General features: G+C 37.0%; 1 protein-coding gene across 2 annotated transcripts in view; it reads left to right on the top strand.

Annotated features, from left to right (window-relative positions):
* Nucleotides 1–20,844, top strand: part of Kat60 (katanin p60) — a 59,873-nt gene that overhangs the window by 3,005 nt on the left and 36,024 nt on the right. For both annotated transcript variants that reach the window (XM_081727175.1, XM_081727168.1), the window contains exons 2-5: nucleotides 2,560–2,741; nucleotides 9,676–9,772; nucleotides 10,289–10,436; nucleotides 17,856–18,024. In XM_081727175.1, the coding sequence (XP_081583301.1) occupies nucleotides 2,565–2,741; nucleotides 9,676–9,772; nucleotides 10,289–10,436; nucleotides 17,856–18,024 (591 nt within the window). In that variant the 5' untranslated portion in view covers nucleotides 2,560–2,564. The remainder of the gene's footprint in view (nucleotides 1–2,559; nucleotides 2,742–9,675; nucleotides 9,773–10,288; nucleotides 10,437–17,855; nucleotides 18,025–20,844) is intronic.

The raw sequence follows: 20,844 nt of genomic DNA, 5'->3' as shown, positions 1-20,844 counted from the left end.
GGAAAGTGTCCTGTGCCGCAGCATAAACCGTTCCTGAAGGAAACCTCCTCAAAGGTTAAAAATCACAGTTAAAATAAGAAAATCGCGGTAAAATAGAAGTCACGTTTCACTTGTTATGCTTGTGTTTGCTAACTAAGTTGTCAAAAATGGAAACCCAACATTCTACAACAAGTACACAAAAAATTGTGGGTTTTTCTTATAGCTTTAAATTACGTGGTTCAAGGATGTCCCTCACGTGGATTAATTTTTCAAGAATGAGTATAGCAGCGGGAGAGAATTTACTGATAAAGACGTCTGAGAGAGTTGAAATCATCTAGTAATTATTCATTTTAGCTTTGGAAAATTCAAGATTACTAATAAAGCTCCAACGACCAAAGCAGTGTATATATTCTAACAGTCAGTCTTATTTTCTTTGTGTATCCACTGCAAAAGTAGCTCCGTTTTAAAAAGTTTTTCGATACACTAATATTTGGGTAAGAGTAAATCGGACAATCTTACTTGTGTCATGCTTCTGCAGTTGTTGTCGGCTACAGTAAGGGTTGCAAGTACTTATATTAATATGCTAGCTGAACATGTCAGCTACACTTGACACACGAACCATTATAAACTGCCTCACAAGTCAACTCTAAAGTTTAATTTGTTTTTACCACATTCTTCAAAAACATTTTAAATTCTGTCACTAACCGAATTCACGAAAACCGTTTTGGGTTTTAAACCGGTTCGTTTTTCTAGTAAAATACGGTTCGGTGTTCTATGAAAAATCGTCTTCAGTTACAAACGCAACAATTTTTAAATTCGAAGGTGTTTTCTCTGAAAATCGGAACTGTTTTATAATCTTCCCGGTTTTTGAAAAATCTCTGTCGGTTCTTTTAGAAACCGAAAAACCGTTATTTCTTTCCGCACCAGTAGTATGGAATACTGTGGGTAGTCCGGAACCCTCTCCCGTAACGTTGTTTTAGGCTTCATATTTACAAATTTTAGTCTTTATATTCCCCCACCGCTTCAATTACTTGTTCAAGCAAATTTAGTTTTGTTTAAATACTTTCAATAGAAAAACATGAAAAGAATGATGTTTCTGGCATTAATAGAGACCGAAATGTGATTTTTTTAGTGTTCTTTGAAAACTAGGAAATATCGTGTCGCGACGGTTAAAAATTGATTTTCTTCTCATTTTTGAGATGCAATAATTTCTTAACCACTGATGCTATTGCAATAAAATTTACACACTTACAATCAGCATTTTTTTTTTTTTTTTTTAAACTATACCAAATTCCATCCAAATCTGAGATAGTTGGTTAAAAGCCTTGGTTGAACTGACGTGGAATGACCCTTATATGTTTCACGTATTACCCGTTGCTTCAGTAGTCCTGTTTCCGTACACTATTTTATTACTTATTTTCAGTTTGAAGATAGAGACAGGAAAGAAAATGGGCTCGTTCAGCTTACTTTCTCGAATAAGACGTTTACTTTCTTAGCAAAGGGTGCCTGGTGCCGACAATTTTGCGCAGACTATGCACACCGCCTATTGCACAACATCTTTTAATCTTAATTTTTGGAACTTATAGAATCCTATCATTCTGTGCTTAAAATTGCACCGGATGTACAGTCACTTCCTGCAAAAACAAGTTATGGTAAGTATACTTACATCACCTCAGTACTTAGGGTCGTCAAGAGATTTCGTGGAGTCTCACTATTTCTAACTCGAGCTCATGTGGTTCGAATTCCACGTTAATCAGTAAATCCACGTCTCATATAGCCTTGCTGCTGAACGGGACGTTTATTCAAACTCAACTCTATTTCCATGAAGAAAAAAAAAAAAGTTAACTTTAAAAAGTGACTAAATTCTTATGTTATTCATGGACTAAATGTTCAAGTCAAGAAAGAGTGTTTAGAAAGTTACTAAATCCATATTTTTTAAATCTGATTTTATTAAATTTAATTTCGTATATAGTTGCGATTATTTTGTCGCTGTCAGTAATAAAGAAAATTCGAAACAAATCACAGCTGAATAAAGATACTTTAAAAAATATATTTTTTGATAGGCTACGTAAAGATTTGTTGGAGTTATTGTCCCCCTACTACGAGTGACCCTGCAGTTATGCTCTTTTGCAGTAAATGATAGATTCACATTAGTCTTGTTATTTCGTGTCGATAGTTCGCCAGTCTGTTCCCAAAGTCTGGTGCTTGTGAAACTTTTAAAGTAGTGGCACACATGGCTATAAGTTCGTGAGAGTAAGAGACGTAAGTTGTCTTGAAAAAGTAAGAGCAATAAGTGATCCATCATGCTAATACTATATGCGTATTCTTCTGAATTATTTTTTAACTGACCTACAGTATTTATTGGCTATCATCTTGTATTACGACCTCTAGTACAGCGAGAATTGTGTAAATAACGAAAATTAATAAAAAGAAAGAAAAATGTATTTAAAAGAAAGGAGTAAGAGTATTATTATTTTTCTCATTATAGGCGGTACGTTGAACAGTGAGTTAATATTTGTACATTATTGAAATATGATTATTATTATTATGTAATTTATTAATTGTGAAATTTGTTTGCAGTTGTGATGACAGTAATGGCAGTGTCTATTAGTGAAATATGTGAGAATACTAAACTTGCTCGAGAGATGGCTCTGATGGGAAATTACGAAACAGCTGGTGTCTATTATCAGGGAGTAGTTCAACAGATTCACAGGTTACTTGCCACCATAGTCGATCCAACAAGAAGAGGGAAATGGCAGCAGGTACCAATCTATTGATGTTTATTTGATTATTTATCTATTGAGGAAGGATGGGTAAGAGAAAAGACATTTGTGAAAATTTTGTAGTCAGAACAGATTCAGTAGAGATTATTATCACATATTGCATCATAGATGAACAGATATAGTTTAGTTTGACATTTTCTGTAAAATTGTCTTTGAACATATTCAATTTACTTGTGTGCTTTTTATGATTTTCGTGCTCGTACTTGTGTTTCGATTCATTGAATTTAAACCTTGCGTAAGATAACTAGGAGCGAGGCACTAAGTTATGAAGCGCTCACTTCAGGTGAATGGGTTCGATCCCAAACCATGTGGATTTGTAGTGAACAACTTCCTAATGCTATAATCCTAATACGATGTTGTAACCATTTCAATTCGAGGTCTCGGTTCGGGCGAACATTTATTTGTAACCACTCTGTGTAATCTGGTCGCTGTTCCTGGTTCGTGGTCCTACCAATAAGTATTTTCCTGATACCTGAACTTACCTGGATAGGACGATGAATGACCTCCTGAAGAAGGGTTACAAATTGTTTCCAAATCGCTCGTCGGTCTCAATGATGAGACGAGCATTAGGCGCCGAGAGGTTCGGGTATCTCGTCTCGAAAACCTCACGGACGATCAGACGGTCATCCAGACCATAACGCATGCAAACATCACTCACACAAACAACGAAAACACACTAGATTAAATAACACTTTACTTATTTATTAGAACACTATTATATAAAAAAAATAACGAAGAGAAATGAATACAACACTTAACAAAGAATATGTGTAATAATTATCATCACTGAAATCACACTTTGCCTTTTTAATGCAATGTAGCCCTTTATATATATATATAAATGAGATTATATCTGAAATTTCACTATGAATGCTTCTCTCACACCATTGACGCACTTGGGAATTAGCACTGGGGAAAAAGTCGCCGGGATAATCCCGCGTGGCAATCCAGTTGCTGCGCCAAACAATCCTGAAGCATAAAGATGAGTCTTCAACAAATTAAAAAAAAAAAAAGAAAGTAGAATGCTGATGTTGGAGGGCGCGTGTATAACTTTTTATCGCACAAGGTTTGAGAACCTGGGACTTTACTAGTTGGGACTAGCCGTAAGAAAACGTCCTTCGCCGGCTAATAGCTTGTGCCCCTTAACATAAAACCATACTTGATTCCCGACGCAACGTGCGTGGTGGCTGCATACAATACCGGAGTCAAACTCCCTGAGCGCTAAAGCTCAAGGTACGAGCTGCAGTGGTCTACTAAAGAGTGTTGGCAGTTCATTCCAAAAACCACTCAGTTAAATCACCTGTGTGCACATGCATACAGAATACGGAAAATAATTTATGTTAATTTTAGACACTGCGATAACTCGGGCGTGAGAAAGTACAGATAAGAAACTACAAAGCAACGTAACTGGCGTCACTCTGGTTACTTGAATACCTGTTCTGGTCTAGTCTGCTCTAATCTATTGCAATGTTTCATAAACGATTAAAGAAAGCACTTAATTCAGTTCCCAATAACTGCAGAATATATACTGTGCATATAATAAGTCAGGGAGAAACACTGTGAAGGTTCGTCGCTAACTGAAATTTTCTCACGTAGCAATGTTTTAAATATATATATATGAAAAAGCAATGAAAGACTTCTTTGTTCAGTTGTGTGGGAAAGAAGCCATTTCCACCGAAGAAAGAACTTATATGCGTCGCAGAATAAAGTATAAATCGAAAAAATAGTCACTGTCTTTACGAAATATACAAAGCGTACACAAAAATACTTCTATAACCTGGAGGCGGTTATAATGTAATTCGAATAAATATACAAAGTTTTAAAGGATTGAAAATTTGACTTTTTCAAAAGGTTTTATTTCGAAGAAAGTGCTTAGATAAGTATTATAAAGAGTTATATATTGTACTAGCATTAATTACCCGCTGCGCTGGGTTAAATTAAGAAAAAAATAGTAATATGTTCCGTTAGTTGGTCACTTTTTACTAACTTATTATAGAGTGCTGTCTGATATCGGTCATTTTTGATCATTTTTATGTTGTTTTCCTTTTCTCCTCCCCAATGCTGTGTGGCTGAATTTGGATTTAAACGGCATCGGAAGTGTCAGTGTTCATCTCAGCAACCCCGAAAACTATTGATTCGACACTAATATCGATCATTTCCGATAATTTTATATATCTCCCTTTCCTCATGTTGCGGGGCACATATCGAAAATGTCACCATTCATTTCAGCGGCATCGAAAACTAGATTCGACACTGATATTGGTCATTTTCTGTTATTTTTATGTATCTCCCCCTCTCTTCCCCTAAGTTGCGGGGCTGAATTTTTATTTAAACGGGATCGGAAGTATCACTGTTCATTTCAGCGATCCCGAAAACTATGGATTTGACACTAATATAGGTCATTCCGAGATATATATATATATATATATATATATATATATATATGTGTGTGTGTGTGTGTGTGTGTGTGAGAGAGAGAGAGATATCAAAAGTATCCGGACACCTGGCTGAAAATGACTTACAAGTTCGTGGCGTCCTTCATCGGTACCGCTGAAATTCAATATGATGTTGGCCCACCCTTAGCCTTGATGACAGTTTCCACTCTCGGAGGCATAATTTCAATCAGTGCTGGAAGGTTTCTTTGGGAATGGCAGCCCATTCTTCACGGAGTGCTGAACTGGGGACACTTATCGATGTAGGTCGATGAGGCCTGGCACGAAGCCGGCGTTCCAAAACATCCCAAAGGTGTTCTATAGGATTCAAGTCAGGACTCTGTGCAGGCCAGTCCATTACAGGGATGTTATGGTCATGTAACCACTCTGCCGCAGGCCGTGCAGTATGAACAGGTGCTTGATTTTGTTGAAAGATGCAATCGCCATCCCCGCATTGCTCTTCAACAGTGGGAAGCAAGAAGGTGCTGAAAACATCAATGTAGGCCTGCTCTGTGAGAGTGCCACGCAAAACAACAAGGGGTGCAAGCCCCCTCCAAGAAAAACACTACCACACCATAACACTAGCACCTCCGAATTTTAGTGTTGGCACTACACACACTGACAGATGACGTTCACCGGGCATTCGTCACTCCACACAATGTTTTTCCACTGTTCAATCATCCAATGTTTACGCTCCTTACACCAAGCGAGGCGTCGTTTGGCATTTACCTGCGTGATGTGTGGCTTATGAGCAGTCGCTCGACCATGAAATCCAAGATTTCTCACCTCACGCCTAACTGTCATAGTACTTGGAATGGATTCTGATGCAATTTGGAATTCCTGTGTGATGGTCTGGATAGATGTCTGCCTATTACACTTTACGACCCTCTTCAACTATCGACGGTCTCTGTCAGTCAACAGACGAGGACAGCCTGTACGCTTTTGCGTCCCTTCACGTTTCCACTTCAATGTCACATCAGACACAGTGGACCTAGGAATGTTTAGAAGTGTGGAATTCTTGCGTACAGACTTCTGACACAAGTGACCCCCAATCACCTGAACACGTTCAAAGTCCGTGAGTTCCCCAGAGCACCCCGTTCTGCTTTCTCATCATGTCTAATGACTACTGAGGTCGCTGATAATGAGTACCTGGCAGTAGGTGACAGCACAATGCATCTATTATGAAAAACGTATGTTTTGGGGCGTGTCCGGATATTGTTGATCACATAGTATATATATATATTATACACAGGGGTTAGAAAAAAATCTAAAAACACTTCATACAGGACACGTAAGTTTGGCCCTCCACTGTACAACACGTGTTGCGGTTGCCGATCGTTTTTCTGTTTTCAATGTGTCATGTGGAGCTTCCTCTTCCGTCAGCAGTAACCAGTTCACCTGTGAGTGTCGCGGTGTGAAATTGGTGCGGTAAAATGGGCGAACTGACAGACTTCCAAAGGGGCATGATCATTGGTGCCCGTCTGGTTGGAGCTTCAGTGGCAACAGTGGCGGACATTGTGGGGGTATCGAAATGCACTGTGTCCAATGTCACGAGGACACACACAATTCATGGGCAAACGACGTCTGCAAAACACAACAGTAGTCGAAAGACAGTCCTATCAGATAGGGACCGGAGAGCATTAAAACGGATTGTAGCAGCTAAAAAGAAAACCACTGCAATGAAAATTACATCTGAACTCAATTCCGACCTACAGAACCCGGTTTCATCGAAAACAGTGCGACGGGAACTTCATAAAATGAAAATTCATGACAGGGCCGCTATCGCCAACCTCTGATCAAAGCAGTAAATACGAAGAGGCGTATCTAGTGGTGCAAGGACCACAAGGCGTGGACTCATGAGCAGTGGAAACACGTAATAGAGTCTGATGAATCGACCTTCACCTTATTTCCAACTGGGGCCACGGTGGCTCAGTGGTAGAGCGTTCACCTCTGTTGCTAGGAGTCTCGGGTTCAAACCCTGCTCCCGCCAAGTGAACTTTGTGGTGGACAAACACCGTGTGCGTGGGTTTTCTCGGGGTTCTCCCGTTTCCTCCCACTTTCTTCATTCCACCATTTCATTCATTACTCATTATAACCGTCTCCTTTAGCCTAACCGGCATAACCGTGGGACGTAAAACTCAAAATTTCATTTCATTTCATTTCTTATTTCCAACAACCGGTTGTGTTTGCCTATGGAGAACACCGTCGCAGGCCTATGATACAGACTGTCTGCTCCCAACTGTAAAGCATAGGGGTGGTTCTGTTACAGTATGGGCAGTGATATCGTGGTTTTCTGCAGGTCCCACCATAGCCCTGCGTGGAATGATGAATGCCAAGTTGTATAAGACCATTTTGGGGGACCAGGTTCTACCCATGGCCCAAATAATATTCTCTGATAGTGATGGCATCTACCAAGATGATTTGGCACCCTGTGACGCTGCAAAAACAGTGAAATCATGGTTTGAGGAGCATGACCAGGAGCTATCACACCTCCCCTGGGTCCCACAATTACCAGATCTGAACATCATTGAGCCATTGTGGTCTGAGTTAGAAAGGCGTGTTCGGTCTCAGTACCCTCCACCAGCATCACTTAACGAAATGGAGCATGCTTTGGAGGAACAGTGGTACAAAATTCCACCACCACGATTCATGAGCTGTATACGTTCATTCCACGTCGGATCCAAGCTATTTTGGACGCAAAAGGAGGCCCCACACCATACTAGGTATGATTTTCACACTTTTGCAAACTTTTTTTTTTTTTTTTGTCCAACCCTTGTGTGTGTGTGTGTGTATATATATATAGTATTCTCTTGTAGTGTTCTACTGGGCGCATCACAGCTACTTTTTTGTTCTTAATTCTGTGTAGTGTGTTCCATTTTCCTTCCTATCTGATGAAGCATTTAGCGAAAGGACTTTTAATATCATTTATTAAAAGTGTTTTGTAATAATACTTTCAGTATTTTCTGGTAAATATTTCATTGTACGAGAGGAAACCAGAAAGCTCTTACCCTCATTGTGATAGAAATGAGCTAGGGATGTGCAATTTGACTCACAAATACATCCTTCTCTACATATTCACCTCGTTTTGCGTTACATTTTTCACATCTATCTATCAGTTCGTTAATACCAACTGCATTACTATCTGCGGAGTTTGAACAAACCAGGCCTCACTAATGACCTGATCATTCGCAGAACATCTGCACGCAAATGTTTCTTCATGTTCGTCAAGAGGAAGTAATCGGACAGGCTAGTGTGGATGAGTATGATGAGTGGAGCAGTGGTTCTTCACCTTATTGCCGTACAAAAGTGAGTGTTTCTACTGCTTGGTGTGCTAATGCATTGTTCGCCAGCATCAACACACGTTTCAAGAACGAATCCTGTAACTTTGATAGCATCCGTGGCTTTTGCAGCAGGTTCTTGTATTATGTGTGTGTGTGATTGTAGCCCCTTTTTTGTAAGAAATCGTCAGGATCACATGTTTATGCTACCCTAACACACCTTGGTGGATGAATGCTGTATTTTAGCCGTTTTGGGGCTGGGCTAAAATGCAGCAGATGAGCTGTTTCCATGTTTTACTCATTTCTTTGGTTTCATAGTCAGATACACCCAGCATTCGTACATAGTCACTAGTTGTTTTCAAAAGCACCCATATCATTGTGGGATATGTCCGAAATGCTTTTTGTGCAAATTTTGTACGTTTCTGTTTTTGAAAGGTGTCATAATTCGGGAAACCTTCTTCGTTTTTGCGACTTAGCCCTATGCAGAATGACATATAATATGGTGTGAAGGATCCTGTACTAAACAATTAGTAGTCACATGTCTAGCGTTAAGTGCCAGCTCCTCAACTTTTGCCACCAAGCTTGGGTGTTTAGCTGGTGTTGCCAGCGTGCTTGGGTATTTAACATTGTGAGGACTGACCATCTCTTGAGTGATTTTGTAAACTTGTGCGATCACATTAGAATTCTCTGTTCTAGCGTTTCACTTTGTAGTAAGATGGGCATTCCTTAACATACACAGTTACTATGTCTTCATCCATTATTTGTGCTGATTTTCCTTGGAAATAGAAAACCCTAATCTCAGCTCGGTATTCAGTCCTGCCAACACCCTGCCACTATCTTGGTTTGTTGTTGTAACATCAACTCTAACACCTGTGATAACAAATAAATACACATTATTTAGATAACGATCTATACGTATCATTTATTTATTTATTTATTCTTCATTACAAGCGCATCTCTGTTATAGTGAGGGCAAGAACAATATGGTCTTCCCACATACGTATATATATATAAACTGAGATCGGAGATTTTTTACACTCTGGTGCATAGTATGGACTTCTATTTAAAAGAAAAAAATTACCGGGACGTCAAATATGGCATTCACTGTAGTTATTATTATAACTAACTGTACGTTGTTACGGAAAGTCTTCATATGGACAGCCATTGTCGAGTCAAATTTGACGTTTTTGTGTTTTCTTACAGGTACAGCAGCAAATTGCTCAAGAATACGAACAAGTGAAAGGAATAGTAAATTCGTTGCAGCTTTTCAAAGTGGATAACCATACGGAAAGACCTATCGGTAAGATGAAATTGCGTGCATTGTATTCTTAGCAATGTTCATTGAATTTTAAATCATAAATTATCACTATGGTGATATCATAATTAGTTTACATATATTACTTCTCAACGATTACTTCATGAAAACGTTAGTTTTCTAAGTTTTAGTATTTTTTACGATTAAAAATGGTCTTTTGCGTTATTTGAAAATATGAAATTTAGGAAAACTTTTTATATAATATACTATACTATATACAAAGCATGACATAGATAAAAGTAAAGTGAATAAAAAAAATCTTCATTAATCATAGAAAGACAGTCATATGTGACTTTTTTTTTTTCATTCGAACTAAGGGATCAAAATTATATTCGAACATAGATACTTCGAACAAAAGCTGGACTAACATCATTGACAGCTTCACTGTCGTCATTTACCACTGAAGTAGAAGCACTAAGTGATTTTAAACAAAAGTTCGTAATAGCAATGACATTGAGGTCACGTTTGAGATAATTACTTTTATTTATTTGTTTCCCAAAGGAGGCGGATTACGAAGTCCTACGTTTGAAGAACCAACAAGAGATGGGACCAGTTGGTTTGCGCCAATGGCTGCTGATCCGGACGTTTGGCCTCCACCACCTCCTAGAGACCCTGATGTGTGGCCACCCCCAACGCCTGTAGAACATAAGTAAGTTATATTAATAAATATGTGCAAGAGGCATATTAAATAAAAATTCTTGCAGTTGAAAATGAGCATAACTAACTTTTGAATCCAGACAGAAACTAATTCTGTGTGCAGATATAGGTAATTAATAAGTATCAAATTTCAAGAGTAAAGGAAACCCCCATCTAGTCTGTTACGCCTATAACAATAATAATAATAATAATAATGAAAGTAACTTATGAGAACGCAGTATTCTATGCGATATTACAATTCAAAAGTCGTAGTGTATCTTTATTGTTTTCTCGACATGGTTAAAGAACATTTCATACAGTCTCAAGAGAAAGTACATATCCACTTCTATTATTCATTTCACAGAAGCTAGTAAGCAATCAAAATAAAATCTTTAACCAGCCTCTCCCCTCTCCTCTTGCCATTGCAAGAAGAGGAAAGCAAGTCACTGACTTTATGAGGGAAAGTAACTTTTCTGCAAGATCCATTTTCGTATTAAATCTAAATTCCGACCCCGATTCTCTCGCACTTGTCACTGAGAAAGCATTGCTGTTCCTTTTATCCAACATCAACAACCGCTGCCAACAATATTTAATTTTAGTTTTTGAAACAAGTATTGGTTATTATTTACATATTAAACATTTTATTGTAGTCATGTTTTAAAATTGAATTATTGGAAATAAGAACTGATTCGTTATAATCCTGTAGAGATTTGAGTCTTCTTTCAAATTTCAAAGAAGGTTGTCTTGAAATTATTATTAAGGTACCGTTTTGAAATTTTAAGATTTTTCAGTCCTGAGATTCTGTGACCACAGCTTCCTCCTATAAATTCTTTCACCCTGGACATTTTTGGTATTTTTGGAAAACTATTTGTCCTAATAGAAAAGTGATGTATGAATCTTATAATGGATGATAATGGGCGTTTCTTTTCAACCGTAAACGAAAATTAATTGGCATTGTTGGGTGAAATTATATGTTGTTTACACACACATATATATATATACATCATATATAATAATAATAATAAAAAGTAGGTTAGAAGCTTCTATTTTTCTGGGATGTTGTACTACATGAAAAAAAAATATCGTAGTATTGCGCCTGTTGAATCCAGCGCTGTTGATAATAAAGAGGCTGACCACTTTTTTTTTTTTTTTTTTTTTTTTTTTTTTTTTTTTTTTTTTCTCAAACTAAATACTGTAACAAACATCTTGGCATTCAGCTAAACGAATAAAACGCAAGCTCTGACGCAGTGTTGCCGAATGCTACGAGGTGTGGTTATGGCTAAGCAGACGAACTACAGCGCGATCAGGTGGCAAAGGATAGACGTGGATGTGTACAAAATAAACATGGCAATACCGCTGGGCTCTCATTTGCTAGCAGCGTTTAAAGGGAACTTGGAGCGCCGCCTTCAAATGCCAAGATGTTTGTCACACCGTTTAAATAAATAAGAAATTTAATCAGAATCCCGGGAAATATTCGGAGTTATTATTGTTATCAAGTTTACGTTTTAAAACCTATATTGGCATGACAAAAAAGAACTATGTGTTAAAATCAAAGAACGTGAAAGAGGCTCCAAATATAATAATTTACTTGGTTCTTGGTTACCTAAACATTGTGAGGCTTGCATGCATCATATATCATATACTAAAGAATAAGAATTGAAAAGCAGTTCCTCTGAATAACAAGAGAAAAAAGTAGATGATACCGGTATTTGTAAATAGAAAAAATAGTTATCATGTAAGAGTTTTAACAGTTAATATATATATATAGGGAGGCCCATTTTAATCTTTCCACGGAAATATCTCGAAAAACGGTTGAACATAAATGAAATGAAAACTCAAATAGGAAATACCATGGGGCAAATCGAATGGTGATGTTGCGGTGCCCCCCAGGGTCGCTCTTTAAGGGGGCCCAACTTTAAAATTTTAAATGGAAACATGGGGCAAGTGACACCTCGTTCGATAGATCTTTAAAAACTAAAAAGCGATGTGGCAAAAGATTTTTCATGTCGGTCACCGTATTCAAAATGGCCGCGAAGATACGTTACCTGTATCAGATAAACGTCCAGTACTAATATGAAAACGGTTGAAGATAATAACGGATGAACAGAATAAAACTCCTATAGGAAATCACAGAGGGTATTTATCATTCCACGCCTCGAAAATGTTGCAACAGAGAAGATGATGATTAGAGTAAAAGTGCCATAATGCAAAGGAGGAAATCTAATTCCTAGAAAATCATCGTTTCAACGTCCTCCGGGAAGGAACGATGGCATTGCAAATGAGGACCTTAGTTTTTGCAAGTGTATCTACCAGGGTTGTTTTGTTGGAAACAAAATGTTTAAAACAATTGATTAAAACTTGTTTTAAACACGTGTATTTTTTAAGACTTGTTTTAAACATTTGTTTATTTTTATTTTATTCTATTTTTGTAAAAAAGTTTACCAGAGAAAGAAAATTGTCAAAAAGTGCTCCACATTCAGAAGACTATTTTCTTCCCATGTGAATGTTTTGATTTCTCGTGGCTACAGCAGGTCAAAGTGATGATGTACAATTTATTTTGTCTCATTTTTCCCTTATTTTTAACGTGTATTGTTTAAATGCTTCTCAGTTAACTTGCGAGAAAGTGTCGTAGTCGAAGGTTGGACTATTTGTAGAACTGATATTAAAAATAAAATAATTATCATGGAAACAAATTTTTGTGTTGTATTCAGAAAACAAACAAAAGGTTATTTGCGGAATTGCGGTTCTGAATATTAAAGTATCGTAGGCATTCGTTGATACAGTAGGTATATATGTTGGTTCTCAGTCTCCGTACAGGCCGCGGTGGCTCAGTGGTAGAGCGTTCACCTCTTTTGCTAGGGGTCTCGGGTTCAAACCCTGCTCCCGCCAACTGAACTTTGTGGTGGACACACACCGTGTGCGTGGGTTTTCTCGGGGTTCTCCCGTTTCCTCCCACTTTCTTCATTTCATTCATTACTCATTATCACGGTCTCCTTTAGCCTAACCGGCATAACCGTGGGACGTAAAACTCAAAATTTCATTTCATTTCATTTTCAGTCTCCGTACAACTTGAAATCGTTTAACATGAGTTTTACGAGAAGAAAGGAGGACATCATTTGGAGCACATTTATTAAAGTAACTCAAACGCTAAGAAAACGACCATATGAGTTCGTTACAAAAAGTGTAAGAAAGAAACGAAGAATCATTATGTTTAGTTCAAAGAATGAAGAATCATTATGAAAAATGCAATGCTGTGAAAAAACTGCAAACCCAAACAAATGGTAAAAGTGTTGATCCGAAAATTGCTTCTGATGATTCTAACGTCAATAATGTGGTTGAGATGCACCTGGGAACTACAGATAGGAATTCATTTTGTATCAACAATATCTTTTTTACTATATTATGAAAATTTTATTTCGTCCCTCTTCCCCACCTCAGTTTTAAACTTTCTTAAAAACTTTACACCTTGGCATAGTTTGTATGAAGGGACCAGGCGAGAATGCACAAGGTACGACAGTCGCCCGCGTAACTAACCATTAAAGCATGATAGTTATTCTAACGTCAGTGTCTGGGACAATTTTGATCTCAATTTGTTCGTCTGTGTGTATGTATGCACCACGCTACAGGATGCAATTTTCGGTCTTTTAACGTTAAATTTTGAGGGTAGAGACACGAGAAGTCGGAATTCGCTGTAAAGATTTTGAGTCCGATCCGACGTAAAATTTCAAAATTAGTGGTTCGGATCCCACTTTAAACAAAAAGCCTTGTCTCATATAGCCTTGCTACTGATACAAGATTGTAATCAATCAAACTAAGCAAACTAATTTTATGCGTTTCGAACAAACTTGAGTTGCAGGAAAAATTTGACTCAAACTCAGTTTTTATAAAATATTTTCAGATATGGGATGTTCACAGCACAAGGGATCCAAGTCCATTTTCAGAAAGGTTCTCTTTTGCTCAGCAAACGTAGTATCTTCGTAGCCAAGGATAGGAAATAAATTAAACAAAAAACATGTGAAAGGGTGTGAACTAGAGTTTCATAGGACAACCGTTAGACAAGGGCGTTGATGGAATGGGGGAGGAGGGCTAATTTCCCCCTCCTTGCTCATAAATTTAAGATATTAACATCATATTGTGTACGCTACAGCGTGGGAATGATTAACAAGTCAAGCTCCGAATGTCACAGTCAATGATGCATAATTACGTTAAATAAATGCAGGGTGTGTCCAAAAGAATATATCGACGGAAAACGTTATATTTTCTCAATCACGAATCCGAGACGAAAGAAAGAAAAACTGTGACAAGATGCCATCTAGAATTTTATATGATTGCCGCTAGAGAGGGGCGTTCGTTTAGAGGTCATCCGCCCCCTATCCTGAATTTCAGATTTTGGGGGCAGTAATGCAGATTTAGAAACCGTTTGCTGAGCAAAGTCCAACATAAAAAATTTGAAGTCCTTACACCGAATAAATACGGATTTTGATTAGTTATAATCCATTTTCATTGGAGGTAAGAAGCTTTAGGCCTATATTGCTCTCATGTATATTTTTTGGCCCAAGGATTCCAAAGGTGGCTCTACTTTCGAGTTTCGAGCCTGCTTAAAATTCTGGAAATTGGACCTAAGCAACTTTCCAGTTTCAATCATTTGTATGTTCTCCGTATTTATTCGGTGTAAGGACCTCAAGCTTGTTCTGTTGGACTTTGCTTATCAAAAGATTTCGAAAACTGACCCCAAAATCTGAAATTCAGGGTGGGGATGGGGCCGGTTGACCTCCTATACACTGACGCCCCTGCCTAGCCGCTGTCATATGAAACTATCCCATGCCCTTTCGCATGATTTTAGTTACACTTGTTTTAGACTCTTGACTGCGAAGATATTACGTTTTGAAATAGAATTCATTTGCTAAGCAAAACTGAACTTTATAGAAAATGGATTTGGTTCCATTGTGCTCTGAACGCCCCAAATATTACCTTTCTTTAATAAAATATTGACTCAAAAAACAACCAATTGCATAGTCTTGCAGAAAATATTGTAAAGTTAGCACAACATGAAGTGTGCTTCAAACATTATTTTTCGAAAATTTATAAAATTTTAAAATAATTTTATTAGCATTAGTGTTCTGAAATAGTAATCAAATTTTGCAACTAAAACCTCACCCGCCTCCGCGAAACCGAGCTTAGCCCCTGAAGACATAACTGGAAAACTTTCAGAAGTGGTAACTCCGAAATGACTTGTTTTAAGGCTAAAATGACCGCACAACCGTATTTCTGGTAAAATTCTAACAAAGCATGTAACATGACTCCCTTTGCATTTGAAATTTCGAATACCGAGCAAAGATGTCCGCCATATGCCTGATAGCACCATCTGATGTATCAGATCACTTCCAAGTTTCATCATTCTCCCTCAACGCACAAGGGTGCTGAGGACTTTTGTTTCACTATGTATATTGATAGATTGTGTGAAATCTCCGTAGTAGGTAGATTTTTAAATCTACATAAAAAGCTTATTACAACCAAGAAAGTACTTATGAGAGTTACTGGCAAGAAAGTATAATAAAAGGGAGTCGTGATATGAAATAAGTTGAGAATTACTAATCTATACTGAAATATTCTGTACTCAGCACAGTGTAGTCTTAACAAGAATAAAATAAATGAAAAGATCGGTTGCAAGAGCAAAAAAGTTTTAATAAATACGTTATTACAGAATTTTGAAATATGTTTTTTTCGTGTGTGTTTTAAACACATGTTTTGTTCATTCTCAAAAAAAAAAAAAAAAAAAAAAAGTATTTTTTCTAACCCTGTTATCTACACAACAGAATTATCTGAAACTTGTTTTTATACGAGATAGATGTCTGTAATAGAAAAAAGTAGATAAAATTCTTGTTAAATGGTACCTTCCTCTTTTTGCAAGCAATGATTGTGCAAAAATGAATCAACTGAAATGCGAAACCAATTTGTCGAACAATGCAATTTTAGAACAATGTGTACAAACGTTGGTTTTGCTCAAAAGTCGTCTGCACAATATTGGTTCATTGCAGTACCAGTCACTTGTACACCCAAGTGTTTCAGACAAACCATACCTATTGCAAGTAAAAGTGGAGTTCGCATTTGAGATTTTACCGTTCATTCCCGCTTCACCCACTTGCTGAGGGAGATCGGAAAGATAATTTTCTAAGAATTAGATTTCCTCTTTAGCATTATGTCACTTATACTTTAATAATCTTTCTCTCTGTTGGATTATTCTCGAGGCGTGGAATGATAAATACCCTCTGTGATTTCCTATACGAGTTTTATCATATTCATTTATCTCCAACCGTTTTCATATTAGTAATACTGGACGTTTTATCTGATACAGGCACCATGTCTTTGCGGCCATTTTGAAAATGGTAACCCATATGAGCAATCTTTTGCCACAATGCTGTTTAGTGCATGAAGATCTATCGAACGAGGTATCATTTGACCCAGATTTTCGTTTAAAATTTCTAAGTTGGGTCTGTGCTCCCATGAAAGGCGGCCCTGAGTGACACCGCGATAATATCATTCGATTTACCCCGTGGCTTTCCTATTTGAGTTTTTGTTTGGTTCATATATGTTCAACCGTTTTCATATTAGTGGTACTGGACGTTTATCTGATGCAAGTAACATATCTTCGCGGCCATTTTGAATACGGTGACCGATATGGAAACTCTTTTACCACATCGCTTTTTAGTTTTTAAAGATCTATCGAACCAGGTGTCACTCGCCCCATGTTTCCATTTAAAATTTTAAGGTTGAGGCCCCTTGAAGAGCGACCCTGGGGCCACCGCGACATCACCATTCGATTTGCCCCATGGTATTTCCTATTTGAGATTTTGTTCAGTTCATTTATGTTCAACCGTTTTCGAGATATTTCCTTGGAAAGATTAAAATGGGCCACTCTATATATACTGTATATATATATAATATTGTTTACTGGCATGCCTTTCATATTTCTTTGTCTGAGAGTATCATATGTCTGTCTGATAGATTAAAATGAATTTTAGGCTTGTCTCAATTTCCTTAATTATATTTGGAAACAACACTGACTACTGACTTAATCCATTGAACTCAGACAGTGTTTTTGTATTCAAGCGAGACTTGAAATATTTGCGTGAGCTCACAACATCTAGAATGTGAATATTTAAAAATAATTTCGGGGTTGTAATTTTGGTATGCTACAATATGTGAATTTTCAGCGTCCTGAGGATACATTTCGGTCTCCGCACTTATCTCTCTATTTAAATCGGAGGTGATAGATTTCACCACTTTCTATTTCTACGTTGAATTCCTATATTTAGGAAATATACCGTAACTAAGCATTGTGAAACCAAACCTTTTTTTTTTTTTGCTTCTGTATTTTTTTAATTTAAAATTACGACAAATTAAATTTACTAACTTTTTTTTCACATTTAAGGAATCCGCCTAGTATTAAACCAATTAGAGCACAAAAGAAAGGTGAAGTGAATCGATCAGGGATTCGTATGAAGCCTGGGTCCACAATGGGAAAGAAGCCAGAACAACGAGTGCAAAGGAAAGATGATAAAGGGCGACCGGTGAAAAAGGATGAAAGGAAAGATGATAAAGTAAGTGATACATGTAATTTTAAAGTTGTTTTATTTTTCATATAATTCTTGTGTTTTAGTCTATTGTACTTTTACTCAGAGAGTTTTGTTTTTAGCTTGCTAAGTTGAGAACAATCTTTTAGACCTCGTATAGGAGATAATTATCAACTTTTAATTTTAACGTTCATATGTGTTACGAACTTAACTATTTAATGAGGAACTTATGAGCCGGTTTAGACAACCGAGGTGGTTTTTAGTACAGCAATATAAATTCAATCTCTAAGATATGTACCTTAATACATCATCATTATCATCATCATCATCATAGGTATTCTGCTATTATTTGCAGGTCACTTGCTGCAACTGAGAAGTTTCCATGCTCCATTGTCTTCCGCTAACCTCTTCGTCTTAGTGTACTATTTTTCTGTTTTGATATCGTCCATTAATTGTAGTCTCCTTTGCCCCCTCTCTCTTTCCTGTTACCATACCCTCTAGCATGTCCCTCATGATACAGTTCCTTGTTATCCAATGTCTCAAGAGTTTCTCCTCCTCTTCTTAATAATATCTAAAATTGTTCCTTTACCCCTACCATTTCTAACACCCTCTCATTCGTTTTCCACTCAACCCAGCTGATTATCTCCATTCTCAGCACCCACATTTCGAAAGTTGCCAGTCGTTTTTCATCATTTTTGCATAATGTCCATGTTTCTGACCCATACAGTACAATACTCCACACGAAGCATTTTATAAGTCTTTTTTTCTCAAGTGTTGATTTAAGGTTCCACGAAATAGTACTTTCTTCCTTCTAAAGGCTTTTTTCGCCATTCCTATTATTGCTTTCATTTCACGTTCACACTTCATATCATTACTAATAATACTATCAGGATATCGGAAACTAGTCACCTGTTCTTTTTTCTGTCTCCTACTTCTATATTTGAAAGCGACGCCTTCGTTCCAATCACCATGGCTTTTGTCTTTCTAACATTTATTTTCATCCCATAATTTTCACAGCCCTTCCTCAAGTTTTCTAATATCTTATTGATTTTATCTTCAGATTGTGCAACAAGCGCCATGTCATCTGCAAACCGTATACACCTAATCATTATACGAACTCCTCCGTGGCTAAGCGGTTAGCGTACGAGCCTTTGGCGTGGGAGGCCCGGGTTCGGTTCCCGGCGGGAGCTCATGTGGTTCGGATTCCACGTTAATCAGTAGGTCCACGTCTCATATAGCCTCGCTGCTGAACGGGACGTTAAACTCAAAATCAACTCAACTCAACTAATCATTATACCTTCTACTGAAATGCCGTCTTCATTTTGTAGGCTCTTTTTCACTATCTGTTCTAGAGAGATACTAATTAATGTAGGCGAGACACAGCATCTCTGTCGCATTCCCCTTTTAATTGCACTCTCCTCTGTCATTTCCTCCCCTATTCTAACACTTGTTGGTTCATATGTAAGTTTCTTATGAGTCTTCGTTACTTCCATTCCAGCCCAACTTTTTTAGAAATATTTATTTCATCTCAATACAAATATTTAATTTGTTTTATCTTTAAATAACATCGTTGTGAATGAATCATTTATTGTTCATGAACTGGGGATTGATTGCAATAATGTCTGTTTATAGTAGAAATAGAAGTTACGAACTTACCTTTCAGATTAACTAAATATTCCATGCGATGTTTCATAACAAAACTACATGGGATTGAAAATTTTGCTTTTTTCGAAGCCGGAATATGATAAACATTGATCATGTTTTCAACACTTCTCAAAATTGTCTAATTGTGGGAATTTGCTGTAATTACAATTAGCAAAATATTGCTCTGATGTTACAGGAAAAAAAGGAAAGTAACAGTATTTTGTAATATTTCCCCAATACGTTATTTCAACTAGTGTATTCTCTGACTATTTTTTATTACCTGCGGTACGGCTTGAGATACGAAATTGGTATAAACGGCATTATGATCTTTACGTCTATTGCAATACATCTACGTAATTTGATAGGATAGAGCCATTCTGTGTTGAATGAACTCACAAGTTCGAATTGATTCTTACAGATTGCAGTGATATTTTATATCCTATCATCATTGTGTGGAACAAGCTGAAACCTCAAGTTGATTTCTGAACCGGCTTCGAAATTGCAGGCCTTCAATAGTTCTAAAAGTTTAACAAAAATTGCGTGAATGGCATTTGTTCGATTGGCATATCAGGCTGACCTAAAGGTCCTAAGACGTTGATTGAGGTGTCATTGTAAAGTGTACGAAAAGGCCTTTCAAACGATACGCTATTGATTTTTTAAAATTATCTTTTCGAGAAAATCAAAATTTTGAATTCGATTGTCATAAAGACATACCCTGAAAATTTTAAAAATATATACAGTATAAAACAATATTCGTGTTTGAAGTATCCTCAAAATTTTGTTTGGAGATCAGCATGGCATTATTTATTTCCACTTCCAAACATGAAGTTGAAAATCGCGTTAACTTATGTTCAACATTGAAAAAAGAAAAAGAAAGGTCACGAAAGAAATAAAGACGTGTTAAAATGAAATAAATAATATACAAGTAAGGAATATTAGGGGTCAACCTAGACATAAAAAGAAAATAAAACGAAACTTGCTCGAATATGTAATAATACGTAAGAGATATTCCTCACTAAAAGTCCCAGATAATCCAGTTGCGAGTTTAGGAGATGACATCATCAATATGGCTACTGTCCGAATTTGTAGGGTAACATTTAAACGAATATAACTTTCCACAGAGTATAGATAAAAACGTCATTTTTGCACCAAATGCAAAGGAATTCATTCCAGAATTTAAAAAAAAAAAAAAAAAAAAAAAAA

The sequence above is a fragment of the Thermobia domestica genome, chromosome 1 (assembly GCF_964235325.1).
Source record: "Thermobia domestica chromosome 1, izTheDome1.hap1.1, whole genome shotgun sequence".
Taxonomy (NCBI): Eukaryota; Metazoa; Arthropoda; class Insecta; order Zygentoma; family Lepismatidae; genus Thermobia; species Thermobia domestica.
This window is presented reverse-complemented; position numbering and strand designations above follow the sequence as displayed.